At 32.5% G+C, this 24,214-nt stretch overlaps 1 protein-coding gene across 1 annotated transcript in view; it reads right to left on the bottom strand.

Moving 5' to 3' along the window:
* LOC106057501 (activating signal cointegrator 1 complex subunit 3-like) overlaps nucleotides 1-23,356 on the bottom strand; it is a 180,310-nt gene extending 156,954 nt beyond the window's left edge. Inside the window, exons 1-23 of the mRNA XM_056033454.1 lie at nucleotides 23,219-23,356; nucleotides 16,967-17,215; nucleotides 15,942-16,166; nucleotides 14,960-15,306; nucleotides 14,609-14,729; nucleotides 14,406-14,458; nucleotides 14,122-14,261; nucleotides 12,994-13,135; nucleotides 12,336-12,461; nucleotides 11,481-11,681; nucleotides 9,782-9,922; nucleotides 8,914-9,078; nucleotides 8,569-8,725; nucleotides 8,285-8,376; nucleotides 7,638-7,772; nucleotides 6,653-6,844; nucleotides 6,306-6,530; nucleotides 5,797-5,916; nucleotides 5,264-5,428; nucleotides 4,978-5,064; nucleotides 3,922-4,098; nucleotides 1,333-1,558; nucleotides 67-221 (exon numbers count right to left, since the gene is read on the bottom strand). Coding sequence (XP_055889429.1) covers nucleotides 67-221; nucleotides 1,333-1,558; nucleotides 3,922-4,098; nucleotides 4,978-5,064; nucleotides 5,264-5,428; nucleotides 5,797-5,916; nucleotides 6,306-6,530; nucleotides 6,653-6,844; nucleotides 7,638-7,772; nucleotides 8,285-8,376; nucleotides 8,569-8,725; nucleotides 8,914-9,078; nucleotides 9,782-9,922; nucleotides 11,481-11,681; nucleotides 12,336-12,461; nucleotides 12,994-13,135; nucleotides 14,122-14,261; nucleotides 14,406-14,458; nucleotides 14,609-14,729; nucleotides 14,960-15,306; nucleotides 15,942-16,166; nucleotides 16,967-17,204 — 3,630 coding nt within the window. The 5' untranslated portion in view covers nucleotides 17,205-17,215; nucleotides 23,219-23,356. The remainder of the gene's footprint in view (nucleotides 1-66; nucleotides 222-1,332; nucleotides 1,559-3,921; nucleotides 4,099-4,977; nucleotides 5,065-5,263; nucleotides 5,429-5,796; nucleotides 5,917-6,305; nucleotides 6,531-6,652; nucleotides 6,845-7,637; nucleotides 7,773-8,284; nucleotides 8,377-8,568; nucleotides 8,726-8,913; nucleotides 9,079-9,781; nucleotides 9,923-11,480; nucleotides 11,682-12,335; nucleotides 12,462-12,993; nucleotides 13,136-14,121; nucleotides 14,262-14,405; nucleotides 14,459-14,608; nucleotides 14,730-14,959; nucleotides 15,307-15,941; nucleotides 16,167-16,966; nucleotides 17,216-23,218) is intronic.
* Nucleotides 23,357-24,214: the final 858 nt, after the last annotated feature.

Below are 24,214 nucleotides of genomic sequence, written 5' to 3'. Positions count from 1 at the left end.
ATTAGCAAGAACTCACTCTAAACAATAATTAATGGCAAAAAAAAAAAAAATGAGTTGAGGAGCTACCTTGTCATCCCATCTGAAGTTAGCAGTTATGTCCAGTCTGACCCTCAGCACAGTCCTTGTGATGGGCTGTATAGATGCATCCAGTTCAAGACTTGGGATCTGGTGGACACAGCGCTTTATGACTGGACCCATCTTCTGGTGACTAACCAAAAGCCCTGAGCAAAAGAAAAGAATATGATACTAGAACTTACATTCACAATGATATTAACAGTTATTTACAGAGCAACACATCACAATATCTATCCTATCTTATATTTTAAATGATTTAATTACAGAGATTCCTTCAAAGATAAGATGATTACACACTACACATATTCATGTGTCAATTTAGTCATGCATGTTAATATGTGACTCTACCAAATCATTGACTTTCCTGACTGATTCAAGCAACCTGTTCTATGCTCTTCTGGAACTACTGAAGAAAGAGAACCTATAAGAATTTTTCCTAGCATATAGAATAAGAAATGTGCCTTTATATTTTGTTTTTGTACAAGACAGCAGTGAGTTAGCAGAAGAAAGTGACTCCAAAAGTTCTGTGTTAACTTTTTCAGAGAGGCCTTACTCTCAGCAAGTAACTTCACTAGTTCTGGAGAGTGCGGCATTTCTCTATGCTAGTAACTGGGAATGCAATATTTGTTTTTCACTATCCTTATAATGTTAAAATTTGTTTTTTTTCAATATTTCAGAATGAAATGTAGAATTATAATCTTACAGAATATCCATATTTTAATCAATTTTTTTAATACATTTTATTTTTCCCTACTCAGTTTAAACTTATTAAAGAAATATTCTCTTTAATAATTTATTTTACACTTTTGTAGCCAATTCATTTTCCTTTAAAATAAAATCAAATATGTTAGATTATATAATAAAATAACTAAGGTTAGTTCTAGTTGTGATGATATCTGTATCTTAATTTCTTGATATTTCTTCTTATCTTAACAATGGCAGTATAGCCAGTTAGGTAAATTGTTATAGCATATTGCTAATAATGTGAATGTTTACCATATTATTTGAACATAAAGTAGGAATTGATTTATACCTTTATTTTCCCCAACAAATGTCAGTTACCCATTAGAGAGGGGTGGAATGAAGGGATTTGAAATCCCAGTCTTCACCAAGATTTTAATCCAGGCCACTCTCAGTTTGGAAGCCAAGTGCTTTACCACTAAGCCACCACGCCATTATGAGACAAATGTAAAGTCTTGTTAAGATTTTTTGGCCACTTCTGCAATTGTATCTGTTCACCTCAATTAACCCACTCACCTATATCTTTAGAGTCCATCTCCTTCATCTTGTCAGGTAACAGCCGCTTGTTTTCCAGCTTGGTGAGGATCTCAGGGGAGAGCATGCTGAACTGTCGCATAGGATTCTCAAACCCCCACAGTCTCTTGTCCACCATCTTGCACATCTCCAACAGCCTGGAGGCCATGATGGGATTGCTGTTCTTTATAGCCATTTCAAACAGAGCACGCAAAATACGAGCAGCATTCTGGAATAACATATTTTGTAAATCTTAAAGTTGACAAGTCGAGCATATGGAAATGTTCGAGAGGCTAAGTGCGCTTGAACTTGGCTTGTCTTGGCTACCTAGAAGGGGGCTCGAGGTTCGACACCCGACTCGGGCAGAGTTGCGCTCACTGAGCGCCTAAAGGCAGCACGGAAAACCAACTCCTAGATTCCCCCTCCGGTCCACAAATGAGATTGGACCAAAGCGCTCTGAGCATGCTATAAGCATGAAAGTAGCGCTATATAAAAAGCTATAATAATAAACCAGAAAGAAAAAACACTCATCAATCCCAAATAAATTCTTAAAAAAAGAAATCAATTATTTTTTGAAGTAGTTCAATGAAAAAAGGAAACTTTTTAAAAAGAAAGTTTATTGAAGGGAAAGAGACACTAATTACTGCCATGTACATGAAAATTACAGAGTTTAGCTCCCTTTCTGCTATATAAAACAAAATTAATTAATTAGTAATGATTAACTAATTAGTTATTTTTTTTTATAAATTCATGCATTAACATCGACTATGAATAACTATGCAAAATGTCAACCTGATCCAAGAAAGGGGGGAAAAAAGGTGTTAAAGTGCAATAAAGGGGTTAAATCCATATATGCATTCACATTTCTCATTAAGTAGCATTTATTCCCCATATTTTCATATCAAACAAAATAATTAATGACCAACAATTAATTAACTAATTGGTTAATTTTTTGATTGATTCATGTCTTGCCAGGTTTAATGAATAATTGTGTAAAGGTTTAACTTGATCCGAGAATGGGATATGGGAAACAAACATTTTTCAAACAGACACACAGACAAAATAAGTTGACATATGATATGTAAAAAGGACTTTTTAAAAAAAATAATGGCATTTGTATAGTGATTGTTTCCTGCTGTAGCATGCCCAGTCCACTCTGGTCCCATCTCTTTTGTGGACATGTGGAGGCATTGAGTCAAACTGGCAGAAAGTCAGCTTGAGTCAAGATTCAAACATGAGCCCCTGGATAAGTGGCCAAGCTTTTATACTGCTCTTTAAAAAAACAATATACCATAATAAAGTAGACTGATCCCTCACTACTTTTGGGCTTTAGCTGTTGCAGTTGCACTATTTTGACCGATTTTTTTTTTTTAAATTAATATGAAAAATAATTTGCGGATCTTTGCTTTTTTTTTTTTTCAAGTTTCCTGTACAATTTGATTGGTTGAAAAAAAAAATATTCTATGATTAAAAAAATCAAAATGTATGAAAAAAAAAGTAATAATATCAATTTAACTGGTGATGCAATGTACCTAACCACAATTGTAAACAATACACTATTGCTTGTTTGTGTGCATTGCATCCCAGTATTGATTGGCTTGTTAACTTCATTATTCTATTATACTCATATTTTGTCTACTGTACACAGTACTTAGGTTCATGTAGCATAAAATCTAGTGCGAAGGTTTATAAAGCCTTAATATAGTGTATAAATATTTAAATAGCATTTTTATTTCATAGATTTCAGTTATCTCTGGTGGTTCCAGAAACATTTCCCATAATAAATGAGGGATCACTGGAATGAACAACGAAAGCATAAAAAAACTAAGACTGCATTTTAAATATTGAGATAATTATAGAAGGAAGAATAATAATAGAAGAATTTAAGAAAAAAAACTTAAGAAGGTATATAGCTAATTACTATAAAAATATATGATTTGATTATTCTACAAAATTGCTTTTTCATCTCTGTTATCATTATCTTTTGTCATGATTGCAACATGCCACCTGTATTTTTGATTACATAGATGTGTTAATGTAATAGCCAACACTACATTTAAAAATTGACAATGCTACATATAAACATCAGCAACACTACATATAAACATCGACAAAACTACAATTAAACATTACCAACACTACATATAAACATCAGCAACACTATATATAAACATCGACAAAACTACAATTAAACATTACCAACACTACATATAAACATCAGCAACACTATATATAAACATCGACAAAACTACATATAAACATTGTCAACAATACATATAAACATCACCAATGCTACATAAAAACATCTCCAACAAAACACATAAACATAGACATCCCTACATAAAAACATTGCCAACAATATATACATATAAACATCTCCAAGAACACTGTATACATATAACCATCACCAACAATACATATAAACATCACCAACAATACATATAAACATAGCCAGCACTACATGTAAACATTATTAACAATATAATACATATAAACATCACCAACACTTCATATAAACATCACCAACACTACATAAACAAACTACAGAGAAAATCGAGAAATGGTTCAATGTCATATCAGGTAGGTTCTTACCTGAGCAATATATGCCATGTCAGACACCAAGGAGAAAGAGTCCACTGAGCACCTGGAAATGTAAGACTGCAGCAATATGTTCACTTTGCCATGGGAGTTCTCCTTGCCTCCGAAGACAACCATTTCACAGCCATCACTGGTCAGCCTGTCCAACTCATCCATTTCATCTTCTCTGACCTAGATTATGTGACAGTCAGATCAAAGGAGATTACTATTCTGTTTTTATCAATACTTTCTAAACTTGACAAAATTAGAGAGAGATGGCAGCCCTCATATGCCAGCATTTAGCAAAATGTTGAACTGTAACCGAAGTAAAATCGTTTTTGAGCATCTAATAGCGATTCCCACTTTTATGGTAATAAAAACAATAATTGACATACTACAAATTCAGAAATGAGATGAGCAAATTATTCTAGTTCTGCATTATTCACTATTGACATTTTGGTCAAACCAAAAGCCCTAACTAATGACATAGTGGTCCTTAAAGGGTATGAATTTAGGGAAGTCTAGATCTGATGCTCAAATAGTAATATGGAAGTAAAAACTGTTTTAGTTTTTTCACTATATAATTCAAAATACAAAGGATACTCATACCATGGTCTTGTGTTGATTGAAAAGAAATAGCACCAGGAAATAATTCTAGTTCCTACATTTTTTTTTTATTATAATATTCCTTACTTTTATGTAATGTTTTAAAAGTGTTTTTTTTAAATGAAAAAATAGCTTACTAACTTAAATGTTTAAAAAATAAAATGGTTCACTTCCACAAAACAAAAAGTATCTGTTGCACCTAAACTTTGCAAGCCACAAAATAAGCTGAAATCAGATGTTAATTGCTCTATGACAGAATGACAGACAGAATACACAAAATATTTATATATTTTTGCTTATAAACTTGTTAAGTATTTTTCTTTACCCTTTTATGCCAGATTTTAAAACATTTTTTTTAGTATATTGTTGCTTAATAAGCACTACAAAATAATCAGTTGAAAATAGGAAGTCTGTAACTACCCCACTACATTGGGCCAAAAAAAAAAGTGCAGCTTTTCTCCTTACCTTAATCTGGTCAAACTCTTGTGAGCTAGACACCAGGTTTAGAATCTCTCCTTCTGTCATTATGGGTTTGGATTGTTCATTGATTATCTAGTAGAACCAAAGGAAATTTGTTTTTTACATTATTGCAGCTTAGACACTCAACAATATTACTTATTTGCATAGCCATTAATATTTCACAATATGCTTTTGTGTTTTTATTTAAAGACCAAGTAGAAAATATCTGAACAAGTTTTGTTAGCTCTAGGGTATAGCAATAAATTAAAAGTATTGTAGTATGAGCTCTGACCTCTACAGTGTCATATTTAATGTAGAAGTTGCTGGCAGTTCGTCCTACGTCAGTGGCAAACATAAACTGTGTTCTCTCCTCAAACCTAATCATCTTGGCTTTATCCAAACTCCTGGCCGCACTGATGATCAATTCTCTACGGTGCATCTCCAGCTGTGGATCATCCTAGAAAAAAAATTAAATAGAATAATTAAGATCTAATGCAAGTCTATTTCAATCTGAGTGTTTCAGTATAGAGATGACGGTGCAGTGTTCAAGTCTAGATGAAGATTCATTACTGCCTATTGCATAACATCAATTAGCTGTTTCTTATGTATACTACAGTTTTTCATTAGGAAATCGGTAAATAAGATGATTAGATTTTTACAGCAACTATTGTGTTTGTGCTGTTTGTCTATCTGCATGTTTAAAGCTTGAAAAAAACTTATGAAAATCTAGTTGAGAGGTCAAATAATTAAGGAGCTTAACATTAACGTTCCATTAAACTTTGTTACTAAAAGGATTAATTCAATGTATATCTAGAACAGCTTTACCTGCCAATAGTTAGTGGAGACTCCATACACCAAAGGGTTTTTCCTCATCCTAACAAACAGGTAGGTGTAGCTTAACCAAGTCACAGCTTCCTCGATGTTGGTTACTGTACCTAATGATATCTGAGGGAAAAATGCATTAACCATTAGTTTTGCCATTAAACAGTCTAAAGACAAAAAAAACCCTACAAAATCAACACAATCTAGCTAACAAACATTTGAGGAAACTAATGAATACAAGCAACCATGGGTTGGTCAAGTTATTACGTGATTGGCTTTTAATTTGTATAAATGTCAGGTTTTAGTCAAAATAGGGACACTGGAAATGTTGGCTTTATCCAACGTCAAGTGAATACTTAGTTGCAGCAGATGGAAAACACTTTTTTAAGTTGTGCTGAAAACACAGAACTTTTGATACTCGAGGTAAAAAAAATAATATTCTGAAGCCTTTTTACACAATGAAACTACAAAAAATCTTGGAAACAATACAAGACTAAAAACACAGCACTTACCTCAGCATTCAAATTGTCAGTGAGACTGTTAATGAACTGACTCTCAATAGGATTCTGTCGCGTCATTAAACTCAGGTAGTGGCTGAGCTTGTCATGGGTGGTCAAAATGGTGCCATGGCCAAAGGTGTCAAACTGGGGCCTTCCAGCTCTGCCAAATATCTGCATGACATCTAGGATGCCCAAGTCAACAAACGATCCTCGCTTGGCATCATAGATTTGTGTGCCCTGCAGATTAGAAACACAACCGTTTATAAAAGATGCCATCAAAATATAAACCAGACACTAAGTACATGTAAATATGAAAATACACAGATTAACCGGCTCTGTTTCCAGAAATGTATGCTAACCTTAATGATGACAGCATGTGCTGGCAGGTTTACACCCCAAGCTAGTGTGGAAGTGCACACCAATACTTTAATGTGTCCTTCAGCAAAATAGCGTTCAACTAGATTACGGTCTTGCCTCAGCATGCCTGCATGATGGATACCAAATCCTTCTGTAAACATTTCTCTCAGTTGTTTGTTGCGACTATTTGAGATCTAGACACAAGTAATAGAAATATATAAAAAAACTAAATATGTAAAATTCACAAATATTTTATGAGAGAAGTAACTCATCATGAATAAAGTGATGATCAAACAAATTTAAAACAAAAATGTGAAAATTGGTCAATTATATAAGAATAACATTCTGTTCTTCTCAGCTGCTTTGTACTGACACACAGGTTGTTGGTTATGCTTCGTTGTTGAGCTAATTGAGTCTGTCTGAGGTAAAATACATTGGGACATTCTAAAAGGATATGTTTAACAGTTTTGTAAGAAGGGAGCACTGTCTGCAGTGGGCTAGGTGTGTGTGTATTTTCATAGACATTTAGACCTGTTCTGAGTTAGAAAATTATACTTCTATAATTAAAATTCTAGAGTCGATATTTTTGTTTGATGTCGTTTTCTCTGTCAAAAGTTTGGCCTTTGTTTCCTTATACCCACTGAGCACTCCTTAAGACTGCTACTTAACCATTAAATGACATGCAGTTTACTGGTCTATTTAGCTGATCCATGGATGACCATGCCTTTGATAATTGGTCTAGCTTTCATTCCCCTTTATGCCAGTGAGCCCAGGAATCCATCGCAGTTTGACTGCGACATATATGCAAAGCCCTAAGCCCCCTGGATGTCAAAAGTGGTCATCATCAAACCACGATGGATAAATTATATATATATAATGCATTATGCGATTCCTAATTCTCATATTGACGCATGTGGATAAAGTGATCAATCTGTACTAAACATTAAGTGAGGGAAGATACATTCCTATTAGAAAAAGTTTTCTTACAGCTCTCTGTGCATCTCCAAGAGACCTGCTTTGGTCAGCCTGGAACAAAGACGAGTCACCTCTATTTTTAGCTAGCTCAATCAAGGTGAAGGCTGTTCTCACAGTTTCATTTCTTGCATGGACAAACACCATCACCTGGTTAAGATGAGATTAATGAATTGCTAAATCATTACCTAGAGATACCTAGCATTTACTGAATTATAAACACCATCAACGATAACATTTACACATTATTAAATCATTATGATTACCAAAAAAAAAAAATCATCTTTAATTATAAAAGAATTTTTAAAAGCTTTAAAACTAACAATGAAACAAAAAAGAAAGGCATGTGGATTATAACATGTTATAGTAAAGTTTCTCTTTCAGACAACAGACACTAGCGGATCCAGAACTTTGGAGTGGGGGGGGGGGGGGGATTTTTTTCCAAACCTTAACACCCCCCCCCCCAAACCCTTAGCATAAACGCACATACAGCATATAAATATATATATACACATATATATAAATATATATATATAAGAGATGTTACTTTCCGTGACACTAACATTTCTTTAAGTGACCAATGGTGATTGGGTAAAACTCTTCCATAGTGATATCATTTTTATACACACAGACACACACAGTGACAGACATAAAACACTGACCTGGTGACCATCTCGGACTTGTTTCACACATTTCTCATAACAAACGTCGTTGAAGTCTTTCAGCTGTTTCATTTTGTTGACAGTCTTTATACCTTGAAGGTGCAATATAAAACACTATAAAATTACACAGGAACAGTAGACTCAGTCCAATTATTTTGGAATACACTACTACTAGTCAATCTCTGTTATTGTACTAATTTCATTTTTACAGCAGTGATTGTGTAGACATAAGTTACTAGCTATGCCTCAAGAAAATATTAAAAGATTAGCCAAGAGTGTATTACCTATGAAAGTCTGCCCTAGTGGGACAGGACGGAACCTGCCATCAAAAAAGAATAAGCCAGTGTATGGGTTGACATTCAAGAATTCTGCAACATCTAAATAGTTTGGCAGTGTGGCTGAAAGTCCAACAATTCTGATCATACTCTGTGAGCTCTCCACCTAGAGCCAAATAAATAAAGGAGCATTAGTTAAATTAAAAATAGGCTAATTTAGATGCTCTTTATAAGATAATATTGAAAAAAAAAAAAAACTTTTTTTTGTCTTGCAGTTGGCTTGGAAGAAACTCTTTGTTCATACACTATTTTTTCTTTATCATGAGAATAAATAAAAAAAAAATTGCAACCAACCTGGCGTTTTGTTCTTGCTACTAAAGTTTCAATGACAGGTCCTCTATCATCATGCAACAAGTGAACCTCATCTATGATTAGAAGTCTAACCAGTTGAGCCAGGGCAACATCTCCTGTACTCTTGCGGGTGACCACATCCCATTTCTCTGGAGTGGTGACCAGCATCTGATAGGAAAATGTATTTTCTCAATGATAGTAAATTTAAAAGTAGGTGTTTCTAAGTTTTTCAAACAAAAAAAAACGTTTAACATGTGGGTTTAAAAAAAACAACACTAATTTTTAATCTTGCTAAAAAAAAATTAACACTGAAAACATTACAAATCTTATAACAGCTTCTCTATAAGAAAAAGTTTAACGTGGATTTAAAAAAAACACAAATTTTTTATCTTGCTAAATTTTTATAAAACTTAAAGCATTACAAATCTTATAACAACTTCCCAATAAGAAAGATTTGTAAACTAAGTATCACATTTCTGCAGATCCATAATGGTCAACTCATATCCTTTAAATATATCAGAATAGGAACAAAATCACTATCAATGATGATAATTATGGGATATTCATCCCTATAATCTATGTCTTTATTATTGCATTTCAATTGCACTTGCACTTGATCCTGTACAAGCTTTTTTGGTAACTTTAATACCTTATCAACATAAATAAACTAAGACTAGCAACAAACTTTGACCTTATCCTACTATAGAGCAGAACCAATGGCAATGTAGATAATGGAAATCCTGATGAATTTATAGTCCTTCCTACAAATACACAACCAGTTTATTATTTATGACAATAAAAGTGTTTAAGTTTTAATAGAATACAAGACACTTAAGTGTCAAGACTATTAAAAGTAATGAGATGGGAGCACCTGTGTGTTGAGAATCTCTTGTTTGGTAAGTGACATGTCTCCTGTCAACTCTTTCACAGTAATGCCCAAGGCTTGAAGTCTGCCCCCTAAGTTACGCACCATCTCAGCAGCCAGGGCTTTCATTGGAGCAACATAGACAATCTGTGAGAAATGAGACAATAATTATTAAAACACTTTTTTTTATACTGCTAAGAGTCAATAACATGTTAAGAGACATAGCCATATAGAAATTTATTTTGTTTCAACAAACTATATTATGTCCTTTTACTTCATCTAATCATGACTCACTATCTTAATGTATTTTATAGTATTACTTCCTTCATAGTAAATGTTACGTCTTAACTCATTCCTGAAAACAAAAAAGTAATCTCCATCTAAAATTGTTGTTGTTTTTTTTGCTTGAGTAATTTTACATTTGTTTTCTACTTTTATTCTCAGGACTTATAAATAAAAAACAAGCGAAATATTTTTTTAAAACAAAGCTTATCTAAAGGAAAAAACTCTGCACTTACAACTATATCCCTCAATAATGTAAAAGTTATTTCCTTTATTTCGAATCAACAAAATTATAAAATACCAATAATTGAATGAATAAAATGGTTAATTTTATTTTTCGATGCATGTTTTGTTAGGTACAATAAATAATCTGTTGAAAGTTTGATCTGAGATTGGGTGTTGGAGAAATAGCGTGTACAATTAAACCCTACAAATTAAGCTGTATCTGTGAATATTGAAGGATTATTTTCCCTTACTGGTATAAAACAAAATATTTGTTTACCAGTAATTAAATGATTAACTGTTAATTTTTTTTTATTGAATAAATGTGCAAAGTTTCAATTTGATCTAAGAATGGGTGTGGGAGAAATAAAGAGTAAAAACTTTTTACCAGACAGACAGACAGAGTGAGTTGATATAAGCTTTATAAAGACATTAAAGGATCAGACATTTTCTGAGCTATGAAAAAGTAAAAAGACTGTAAAATGATTTTTCTTCTAAGTTTTCCAATTTAATTTGCATCTACAAGGCAAAATTTAATTTAATCTATGAAATATTAATCCATTTATTTTTTATCAAAACAACTAAACCTATACAAATGGGGAGAGGGTTAACAAAAAATAAGAAATTACTTTAAAAAACAAACAAAACAAAATTGTAAAAAAAAAAAAAATTAAATAAATCTATGTGTCAGGGGCAGGTATGGTGAGAGTAAATGTGTTATTTCATTGTTGCTATTTTGATATGAAAGAGTTATATCCCATTGTTTTTATCCCCAGGTATGAATGTGAACAGTATACACATGATGTTTTTTAAAATGTGAGTCTTCCTTGTACGAAGTATGAGAGAGAGAGAAAGAAGTCAGTTGCTTTCTGGACTGGTGTTTGTGCAGTTAATATTTTCTGAGAGTGTTGCTGTCATTATATATTGTTTTGGATATTAAACTTATTATTATTTTCCTGGACACCTGGAGTTTCTTTGTGGAGTTTATTAGTATAAATTAATTGTTTGTAAGTTACCCCTTGAACCAAGTGAGAAAAGAACCTGACACTATGAAATTAATTTCTTACAGTTTAAACATAGACAGGCTGAGGTGAAGTATGACTCACTCCATGGCAGAGGTTCAAAAAAAAAAAAAAAAGATCTGAAATTATGAATCTTAAAAAAAAAATTACTCACAGATCGTAAGTTAAAAAAGACTGACCTTAAACTCATCTTTCTTAATGACACCTTGATAAATATGTTGTTTGACTTCTCTCAGAATGGTCAACATTGCAATGTTGGTTTTACCTGCACCAGTGGGAGCACAGATCAGCAAGTTCTCATTAGTTTTATAGGCTGCATTGAACACCACTGACTGAATACGGTTTAAGGACTCTGTCTTTGGAAAGGCTCTCTGAGCTATCTGTATAAACATATATTCAATTGTTTAAATTTTTCATTATTTAAAGAAGACAAATTATCTTATCTTATAAAATACAGACGTTACTTCAAACAAGAAGATAATTATGTCCTATGCGTCATGCAGCTAGTCATGGATGTTAACCAATGAATGCACTTACTAACAAAAACACAAATGTTTGTTTTTAATTATGATTAAAATTCTTAATGTTTAATAGCTAAATAGTTTGTTTTATGTGAGAGTTCCTATTGCAAAGTGTGAATCAATTATACGTTAAATAATAAAAATGACCTTAAAATCTATAAGGCAGATGATGTTAGGTCATTTGTTTCTTTGGCCAAGGGTTAAGGAGCAGGTTGTCGTGTGACCAGCACAATAACCAACCCCTTTACTTTTCCCCAACCAAAGTCAGGTACTTATAGAGTTGAGTGGACTCAAGGGCGCCTTAAAAATCCCAAAATTCAAAATCCTAGTCTTCACAGAGATTCGAACCCATGATCCCAGGTTTAGAAGCAAAGCTCTTAACCACTCAGCCACAAGGCTACCTTTAAAACCACTATTCTCTACTTCACTATAAAATACTTTTATGCACTCCATAAGAGCATAATTTTTTAGCTATTGTGACAATAAAAAAAAAAGATCATTTGAAAAACCTACTTCATCAAGACTGTCTATGCGAATTCTATCCTTGGCAATATCTGTTGGTGCTGGATCACTAGGTGGTATGCTAATTTCTTCATACAGTTTGTCATCTTTTCTTTTGAAATTCTCAGGCAATACAATCTGAAACAAAATTGATCTAATCATTTCATTAGCTAAAATAACAGTTTTTATGGATAGACTTTTTTTTTCATATATAACAAGTTTAAATGGAATATTGGTAGTATAATCAGTAGGATCATGGGATGATTTTTAAAAATCCTTCTAAAAACAAGCATTTATACAAGTTAAAAGTGCACTAAAAGGAAAATTAAGTACAGCAATGGTAGAAAATATGTTTTTAATGTAATTGCTTGACATCGTATTATTTCATTTGTTTTGTTTCATTTTACATTACAATGTTTCTACATTGAAATTGTAAAATGTAAATACAAGATAGTTTAAAAAAAAAGAATTTTTCAAGATTTATTCAAGATTTATGTAAACAAGTTTAGTTGGATTATTTGCCTGGAGTTACTGCCTAACACACCACTCCATCAAAACTATAAATTGTTCTTTTTAAAGCATCTTATAGAATATAAAGAAATAAAGGAAAATATGATGCACGCACATTTTTTTTTAACTTTAAAATTAACTCTAATGTTTGTCCACTAACCTTTGACCCCGCAATATAAGCTGACGACTGCTGAGCTTCCGCCAATGAGTCAAAGACATAGGGGAATTTTTCTTGTCTGATGTAGGAGGAGGCCCTTCCAGAAAATAATGGAGCACTCCTGGCTGCTTCCAACTCTGCCACCCTGAAATTGTACATCTGGACACTAGCACTAATACTAGACTGAGATAAATTTAGAACTAAAATTGACAAACTATTGTATACTATAATAAAAGTAGTAAAAAAAAATCCTCATTTAAGGCAAATTAATAAATAAACTATATATATATATAAAGTTCCCCTTTCAGACCTTGTGGTCTATAGGGCAGATGATGTAAAGGTAATCTGTTTCTGTGGCCCATGGTCAACGAGAGTGTCATGTGGCTAGCACTACAACCAACTGCCTCCAACTAATGTCAGGTACCCATTAGAGCTGGGTGAACTCAGAGGTCCCAAAATGGAAATAAAATATTTTACTTATACTCTACATAAAATTTTTTCATAAGAACAATCTTGCCTCCAAAAAAATAATTAGATTAGCTTTTTAGTGACAGTTCCTAAAATTTAGATTAACTTAAGTAACATTTCCTGCCTAAACAATCCAATTTTTACTTACAATTTTTTTAAAACATTATTTTTACATTTATTACTCTTGTGTATTTACTATTATTATTTGTAATTTTAAAAAATAGCACTTTAAAGTGTCAAAACTTCTTTGCATGGTGGTTATAATGAACCAAGTCAAATTTAGACTTTGCAAATAAATAATTAAAAAACACTTGACTACATTTAAATGAACCAAAACATAAAGTAATAACACACAGGAAACACAGTCAAAGATGAACTGATCACAGTACAAATACAAAAACTTATGTGATAACATACAGTCCACAGTTCATAAATATTAGAGAAATTAATTGATTATGAAAGGTCAGCATAGATTAATATTATATCCTAGGCTAAATGAAATTTATTAATTTCTTTGTATGCCAAAAGATTATTGTGAGGTTGACTATTTCCATACATAGAAAATAATATTCTACAATTAATCATAATTATCTTTCAATCGCAAAAAAGAATTAGTTATTTTTGTAAAAGTTGAGAAAAAAAAGCAAACTATAAGGACCTTACCTAGCTGCCCTGAGTTCCTCTGGTGTCATATCTAAAGCTTCAGCTATCTCATTCTCTTCCATGGTAAATTTGCCATCTTTCTTCATCAAGCGTTTTCCTTCTTTGCGCAGCTGTTTTGCCAAAAGTTTTTCTTCAACGCTCTAATAAGACAATCATACAATAATAGATTTTATTTTAAAAAAAGACACAGAAAAACTATGACATCTATCGATGTAGAAACTATCACTAAAGATTTTGTCTAAAGGGTGAACTAGTTCTGTTCGCTATGTACACAAATCCTTTACCTGAACTGTAACCTGGCAGCCATAAGCAGGTCGTTCATTGTCTGGTTTCTTCTCTGTAAACAAGCAATGTCTATTTATCTCTTTTTTGTTCCAATTAGATAGCAATCATATTTACTAAAAAATAATAATCCACGTGCCTGAATTGCCAATGAGAAAAATGAATACGCTAAATATTTTTAATAATGTCTTTTTTTAATACATACTTGGTATTTGCTGCAGTATTGCTCTGGTTGATTCTGCAGTAAAAGCCTTAATAATGTTGGCTCTATTGACTAGAAGTTGCTGGATCAACTCAAAGCGATCAAAACCCAGAAGATCAAATAACTGTTAAAGTAACATATAATGTTGGTTTAAAAAAAAAGAATCTATTATTTTAAGGATTTTTAATGCTGTTTAGCTTATCAAAACTTTACATGAAATAATGAAATCTAGAAATGAAGTGTGAATATGTTGACAAAAGTGTTCATCACTAAATGAAGGTATTTGATACTAGAGAAACAAACAAACAAAATATTTAAGACAGAACATTTTAAGTATAGTTCTGAAATGTATACCTCATTCTGAAGCTCGTCATCTTTCTTCTCTGAGCATAAAACATCATAAACTGTTGAGGTCAGCTCATCAAGCCCTAAAGCTAAGGTAGCTTCACTACCTTCAAAATATTTTCCAATAATAGCTTTCATCCATGTAGAGTCAAAGTTAGATGACCCAGTTTTGTTCCTCACAGTAGCCTCTTCTCTCTCAGAGGTGACCAGTTTATCAACATACTTTAAATCAACATTTTTAAAGCCAACTTTTGTTTCATCCTCATCGTCAGATGAAAGTTCATCATCTGATGTTTCAAAGGACATGGTGAACTTTATGGAATGTCCAAACTCTTCGTTAGTGGGTGCACCATCACCTAAAAGGACATAAAAGTTTTCATTTAAAAAAATAATTTGTTATTACGAATGATTACTTAAAAAAAAAACAACGTTTTTAAGCCACAAAGATTTAAGCACTTACAATAGAATGGTCTTACTATTTCATTTTACAAAAGAAAGTTCTTACCATTTTATGATAATATAATTTTAACTGAATATATAGTTTTATTCAACATAATGCAGGCTTGCATAATAAAGATAAAACAAAGCTAAATGGGAAAAATACATAAGTTTTGAAAAGATAGGCCCAAAGGTTTTTTGTACAAAAGTAGTGAAGTATGTTGACCTGTTAACCCAGAAACACAATTTCTATTTGACTGGATTAAAAACCAGGCAGATGTTTTGGTTTTACTTAACTACTGACTTTTTACTAACACACCAACAAAGGCATCATGGCTTACTTTGAAATTTTACTAAAAAAGGGACAGGTAAAGGTTACCATGGCCAAATTTAGATGTCTACATTATTTACTTTAAGATTTACAAGAACCAGAAAGATTTATCATAAAAATAGAAAAGAAAAATAGAAAAAAGGTGTTGACAGGATCTCCAGAAATTCATGCCAAAATGAACTTTTAAAATTATTTTAAAAAAAAACAGATTCAAATTCTTACCTTCTTCTCTTTGTGATGTTAATTCTTCTAGAACTGATGCAGGCAGCCACCCAATGATTTTCTTAACTAGCTGACAGGCTTTCGTGGCTTCTGATGCTGGGAATGGTCCAAAAGTACATCGCAATTGATAGGCCTCCCTCTGACCGACATTCTCTACTGACTTAAAGACATCAAATAGGAACGCTGCAGCACATTCGATAGTCTCTGCCGATTCTTCTGAACCAACTTAAAGAATGAATATAGACGATTAGCATATATCAAAAGTTGTATATGTCAATTTTTTTTTTTTGAACGAACAACTTTTTTACTGTTATCAAAATAAAACATTAAGGCAATTATTATCAAGTCAGAGAGGCTTTAGTCTTCGTAATAGAATTGTCGTAAATGAACTGGCGATGCAGGAAGGTGCAACCTTTGTGTGTGTGACGCAGACCAGCATACTGTGAGCAGTTAAAAGGAGACAAAGAATAACTATTTAAGAATGAACTTGTGAACATTCATCATGCAGGTCACCCATGATATAGTCAAGTGATCTTCTCGAAGGGACTGCAGCAGACCTTTCTGTTGCTTTCAAGAAGCTATCAGGGACTCTATATAATGAGAGTACAGTAGAGTGTAAGATGGTCAAGTTCAGTACGGTGGTTTAGTACAGTTATCAACAGTGAAGCAATTATACAATCAGTTTTTGTGCTGTTGCTTGTACAGTATTTGATTATTATTGCACAGTTGATAAAGTATCACATTATTTAAGCCCCAGTTTTCAAGTTCTTGAGTTCGCTGTGGGTCATGTTGTCCAAAGTTAGCAGATAGAGAGATAGACACGGTACATTAAATTACTTTTATTCTGTTCTTGTGTTGCTTTTCCCCTTAACATAATTAACTGTATTTAATTAGATATGTCTAACATAACTCAATTTAAAAGTATACCTTAAACAGACTGTCCTTGAGAACTTTGTATAGCTCTATCTTATCAACTTGTTTTGAATAGAAAATGATTATAAAACAATAACATAACTCCATCTTACCAATATGCTTGGCTGTGGTCAATAGCTGTTTCAATACATCCTCCACATCATGTGCACCAGCCTTTGCATTCTGTTTTATAACATCTCTAAAGCTGCGCCAGGATGAACTTCTGGATTTCTGCTTTTCCAAGGCTAAGGATTTACGCAGTGCCAAATCATTTGTAGGCCCAACTTCATCACTTTGAGAAACAGTTCCAAATGCTCTCAAGGCACCACTCAGTCGTGGAAGTTCAGGCATATCAGTTTGTTCTGTTATTATTTAAAAAAACAGGTTATAAAATAAAGTTTACATGACATCAATGAAGGTATATTTCTCAATACAAGACCCTCTGGAAAACTCTTCAATTTGTATCCTGATTTAGGGCAAAAACCCAAGTTAAAAAGGTACTAATCAGGAAACTCCTTTATGCTGATGAGGCAGCTACTGTTGCTGAATCTACTAGTCAGCTTCAGACCCTGGTTGACAAATTATTTGCTGCAAGCCAGACATTTGGCTTAAATATTACTCAAAGCAAGAATAAATTACTAAATCAATAATAAATCACACTTTGCTATATAGTAGTGAAATATGACCAACCTACTCTTGGCAGGAAAAAAAAAGCTGAATGAGAATGCTGACCATGTCTGCAAACTAAGTACACTAATGGGAGGCCTGAACAAGACACTGGCACCAAAATCCTCCAACACATCTCTATATATGGGGAAAACTATATATATGGAGAACTGCCTGATTTGGAAAACACTGTGTGGTTCAGCTCAGATATGAATATGGATGGGACTACTAGACTGAACCCTCCAACATAAAATAGAAAGAAGAACAAGAAGAAGAACATGTTAATTTCAAAATTTGGAAACTAAACTTACACTAAATACTAACTTTTTTACTTTAAGTTACACTTACACTAAAACTGAAATCTAGTCAATCTCTAACTCTAGATCTATATAAGACTAAGTCTAAGTTACACTTACACTACCAAAGTTACAGTAAAGTAATGGAATTCAAAAACTATTAGCCAACACCAAACCAAATAAAGCTTCTGGACCTGATGGTATTCCAGCAAGATTACTCAAAGAACTAAGTAATGAGCTAGCCCAAGTGTTCAAAATACTCTTTCAGGCTTCACTTAACCAGGGCAGAGTACCAAAGGACTGAAAAAAAGCTAATGTCACCCCCCTATTTAAAAAAGGAGAAAAATCTGACCCAGGAAACTACAGACCAGTATCACTTACCAGCATCACATGTAAAATCCTAGAACACATAATATGTAGCAACATCATAAACCACTTAGACAAACATAATGTCCTCACACCATACCAACATGGCTTTAGGAAATATAGATCATGTGAAACACAACTAATAGGACTAATTGATGATTTTTCAAAAGGTTTAGATAATAGTGAACAAATAGATGCTATCTTACTAGATTTTTCTAAGGCTTTTGACAAAGTTCACCACCATAGTTTGCTTAAAAAATTAAAATATTTCTGCATTAATGGTCCACTGCATCAGTGGATTAAAGACTTTCTGATAGGGAGAGAACAAACTGTAATAATAAATGGCTCTAAATCAACACCGATAACAGTAAACTCAGGTGTACCTCAAGGAACAGTCTTGGGTCCACTACTATTTTTAATTTACATAAATGATTTACCAAATTGCATTACTTCAGGAACAAAAGTCAGATTATTTGCAGACGATTGCTTAATATATAGAACAATAAAAACAACACAAGACACAGATATTTTACAAAGAGAATTAGATGAATTACAGAAATGGGAATCAAATTGGAGCATGTCTTTCCACTCAGAAAAATGTCAGTTGTTAAGAGTAACAAAAAAACTAAAACAAATTAATTCCACTTATCTTATTCATGGCAAACCAGTAACACAGACTAAAAACGCAAAATACCTAGGTGTTATAATAAATGAAAAACTGTCATGGAATCCACATATTGATGAAACTACAAAAAAATCAAACAAAGCATTAGGATTTATTAAAAGAAATTTCCATAAATCAAATAAGAACATAAAACTAAAATGTTATTTAACCTTGGTTAGGCCAATAATAGAATATGCATCCTCTGTTTGGGACCCCTCAACTCAAGAAAACATTAAGAAACTAGAACAGACACAAAATAGAGCAGTGCGATTCATAACAAACGAATATTCACATTTGACTAGAGTAACACCTTTAGTAAAATCACTAAATTTAGAAAGCCTTCAGGACAGAAGGCTCAAAAGTAAAGTAGCAATAATACATAAAACACTGAACCATAATCTTCAAATACAAAAACAAAATTTAATAAAATACTCTGAAAGACACAAAGATAAAGGCACATTCCTCGTCCCATATGCTAGGACAAATTTGTACAAATACTCCTTCTTCCCTAGTGCTATTAGAGCATGGAATGGGTTGCCTGAGCTAGCCAGGAAAACCAGTGACTTGGCAGAATTTAAGTCATTGGTTAATATGCATGACTAAATGCATGACGCGTAGGACGTAATCATCTTCTTTTTTGAAGTAACGTCTGTATTATATAAGATAAGATAAGAAGATAAAGTAACTGAGTAAGTCACATTAAAGTAAAGTTCCCCTTTCAGACCTTAAGATCTATGAAAAAGATGATGTAAAGGTCATCTGTTTCTGTGGCCCACAGATAACGAGAGTGTCATTTGGCCAGTGAGTATTGGTTTAAAGTTTAAGCACATCGGCACAATTTAGGCCATGTTGTGCCCGTAATCCTTTAAGGATCACTCTCCCTTTATATAACAAGGGCTAAATTCTATACAGTTAAATCATTAAAAACAAGGTCTATTCACTCATTTGGCCAGCCCAACTACCATTCATCTTTACTTTTCTCCAACTCAGCTAATGTCAGATACCCATTAGAGCTGGGTGGACTCATTACTCAAAGACAAAGGCGCCCGAAATTAAAAATCCCAGCCTAAATAATAAGGATTCAAACCCGGTAACCTTCAGAAGCCAAGCACTTTACCACTCAGCCACTGACACTGCGCCTCCGAGTAAGTTTAATACATTAATATGTCTTTATTTTATCTAGTATTCTATGATCTCGTGTCTAGCTTTTAGATCTAGCAATAATTATCATAATTATCTGTAGTAGCATGATGATGATCTACTAATCTATGATTATCATTATTATAGTTTTATAGTATCAAATGTAAAATTATCATGTTCAATAATTATAATGTTAATAAAATATTAATATCTAGTCAATTCAATATTAATATTTATATATTAATAAATAATAATTAATTAATTATCTAGAGTAATCTAGATCTACTATCTAGTCTAGTAGGCTGAGTACTACTAGTACAGTCAGTCTGTCAGTAGGTCAGTAGGCCTACTCATAACTCAGAGATTTTGTGTCAGTAGTGAGTAAACAGAGACCTGAGACAGACTATGAGTATGATCACTATCAGCAGATAGTCTGAGATAGTCACTATGGTGACTATGAGTATGAGACTATGAGTCCTAGATCTATGAGTTGACTATCTTTATCTTACTTAAGTCTTAACTTATGTCTTATACTGAACCTGAGTTATAACTTGTTATACTTATTATCTTATGACTTATACTATGTGTGAACTTATACTAATCTTAGTGACGTTAGGTTAGTCTACTGTTTATGTCTACAGTTAATAGTTAGACACTATACTGACTATAGTGTATTAAGATACTATCTTATAAATTGTTATAAATAATAAAATATCTATGATTATGAATTGAATAGTATGAATCTGCATTATTCAGATTATTCTAGATCTATATATATAGTAGATTCTTATACCTGAACACCGACTTTCGGGAACTAGGTCAAATTTTTATTTTATTTTTTTATTTGGTGACGGTTTAACTTACAAAAAAACTGAAAGCAGATTCTTATTCTGCAACTAAAGGACTATAAAAATAGCTGTATTCCTTTGTATTACCACTCATAGTCAAGATTTTATTTTAAAATAAAGTGGGTCACTTCATGCTCCTATATTGAACGCAGTTTTTGGGCTTTCTCCTCAATTGGACAGTGAGCACCGTCATTGTACACCACTATGTAATTGCTAATAAATTATATCTGTGTTACTTAATTTTTTTTAGATTGTATTAAAAGAAGTAGATTCACTTTTGCAATATGTATTTATAGTCTATTTCCTCATATACTCTCTCTCTGTCTCTCTCTCTCTAACTCTATAATATTATAGAATATAGATCTATATAGAATATATATATATATATATATATATATATATATATATATATATATATATATATATATCGTTTATAGTTTATTATTTATATACCTATGTAATCTATGTGTAGAAACAGACAGAAATAAATCTATATAGATTATATATCGATAAATTAATTATTATAATTTAATAAATAAAATATTTTCAACTAGGCTACATTGGCTACATGTATTTCCTCTGTCTTTCTTTTAATTGCCATCCAAGGACCCTCTTCTTGTTTTCATAAGTTGGATGTTCGTTTTGTGACACATTAACACCCCCCTCCCTCCCATAGATGCTTATAATTCTTTTCATGACTCTCTCCCCCTTCCCTCCACTGCCTGTTGGATAGTTTGTGACACTACAAGCTGAGTGTATACTTCTCCTCACTGCCAGCTCATCTGGAGTGATCACCTGCAGTGGGCATGGTCTCTGGCTTCAAATTAGCAGCCCGCACTTTTTCTTTCATTCATAAATTATATATTATAGACATCTCGATCTAGGTCAAGCTTATTCATTGAAAAAATCATAGATTTATTAATCCCAATAATATTTCTTATTACGATTTTGCTGTGTCCAATGAAGGAGAATGAGCTGAATTCATTATTATTCGTTGTACACCCCCTTATTAAATTTTATTTAACAGCTAACGGTATAAATGTGATTGGAATGTCTTTCTAAAGATGTTTGAAAGCTTATTTTGATATGTCCATCAGCCTACGATCAAACAGGCTCATAATATAGCCTTCATCCCTTATATGGGTATGAATTGCCGGGGGAGGTTAAAACAACAGCTTTACATACATGGTTACCGAGAATCTAAAAAACTGCCATCTGCTTTGGAAAAACGGAACAAAATTACCGGAACTTATCTAAAATTGGACATGCGCAGTCCCAAAACGTTGATTTTTGCTCCAAACATAAAAACAAATGAATTACAAACAAAAAAAGCGACCCGTTCATTGAAGGAGAATTTGATGGGGTGTCCAAAATATAAGAAGCTACTACTTTGAAGCCATAGACCATGCCCACTGCATGTGATCACTCCAGATGAGCTGGCAGTGAGGAGAGGTATACACTTAAGCGTTTAGTGTCACAAACTATCAAACAGGCAGTGGAGGGAAGTGGGATAGAGTCATGAAAAGAATTATAAGCATCTATGGGAGGGAGGGGGTGTTAATGTGTCACAAAACTAACATCCAAATTATGAAAACAAGAAGAGGGTCCTTGGATGGGAATTAAAAGAAAGACAGAGGAAATACATGTAGCCAATGTAGCCTAGTCGCCCTAGTTGAAAATATCATGTTTATTAAATTATAATAATTAATTTATAGATATATAATTTATATAGATTTATTTCTGTCTGTTTCTACACATAGATTACATAGGTATATAAATAATAAACGATATATAATATATATATTAATATATTCTATATATAGAGTTAGAAAGAGAGTATATGAGGAAATAGACTATAAATACATATTGCAAAAGTGAATCTACTTCTTTTAATACAATCTAAAAAAAATTAAGTAACACAGATATAATTTATTAGCAATTACATAGTGGTGTACAATGACGGTGCTCACTGTCCAAGTGAGGAGAAAGCCCAAAAACTGCGTTCAATATAGGAGCTTGAAGTGACCCACTTTATTTTAAAATAAAATCTTGACTATGAGTGGCAATTCAAAGGAATACAGCTATTTTTATAGTCCTTTAGTTGCAGAATAAGAATCTGCTTTCAGTTTTTTTGTAAGTTAAACCTTCACGAAATAAAAAAATAAAATAAAAATTTGACCTAGTTCCCGTAAGTCGGTGTTCAGGTATAAGAATCTACTAGATCTATATATATATTATACTAATTTAACTAATTATAGATCTAGATCTAGTAGATCTAGAATTGGTAGATTTCTAGAATCATAAAAGTAAAAGTAAAGATTTATAAAAGAAAAAAGATGTATGAGAAACAGAATGTATGGACTTCTCTCTAACTAATCCACATACATTTAAACTCTCGTCTCTAGCCAGTCTAGCATGGAAGTGGTGCAATATTATACTAGATCTAGATCTATTTACGTTAATTTACTAAAATAAAGATTATTATTGTATATGTGAAAGGAAATGTTATCGATTAGTTTCTGCTGCTTTTAATTTAAAAAAAAAAAAAAATCACCTACCTAAAAAAAAAAAAATAATGAAGGTTACTATTTTAGAACCAGGAAATTATTTTTTCGTTTTTTTAGCGGCCCCCGTAAGGGGAAAAAGCCGCTATTAGGTTTGTGCAAAATGTCCGTCTGTCCGTCTGTCTGTCTGTCCGTCTGTCACACTCAGATCTCGAAAGCTAAAAGAGATATGAAAAATATTATTTCATCATTAAATCCGGCTTGAAAAGTTTAGGTGCAACGGCTACTTTTGGTTTTCTAAAAGCAAACCGTTTAATTTATAAAATTAATTATGCAAGCGATTTTTTCATAAAAATAAACCAATTCTAAAACAATTACGTAAATGTAAGGGAGGCAATGTTACAATATGCTAACAAAGATGGACAATTTTTGTGTATTTTCAGTATCACTAAGTCAAATATATTTTAAAAATGTACAACAAATATAAATAATAGTTAAAGATGTTTTTTCTGGTCAACTAGCTGCTAAAATTAAAAGAAAACATTTCTGTTTGTTTATAAAAGGCTAATAATGCACTTTGTATGTAAATATCACGCACATTTTTTTTAAATGGACTTTTTATGCAGCGATTTTCGTGCAGTAGCGTAACGTCGCAACACGATCAGGTGCTAAACCAATTCCTTAAACTTTTTTTAAAAATCAGATTTTATTTATTTTTTGTTTAGTGCCCCCATCCGAATAAAATATTATTTTTGTGCGTAGATGTACTACAGCCACGTGGAGAGGTTTTCATACCTTACTTTGGTGTTTGGATTCTGTTTTCCTTAAAAATCGGAACATAATATTAACGATAATTAGATTTTGTAATGTTTTAGGT

Source organism: Biomphalaria glabrata, chromosome 6 (genome assembly GCF_947242115.1).
Source record: "Biomphalaria glabrata chromosome 6, xgBioGlab47.1, whole genome shotgun sequence".
Taxonomy (NCBI): Eukaryota; Metazoa; Mollusca; class Gastropoda; family Planorbidae; genus Biomphalaria; species Biomphalaria glabrata.
The sequence above is the reverse complement of the archived record's forward strand: the minus strand, read 5'-3'. Positions and strand labels throughout refer to the sequence as shown.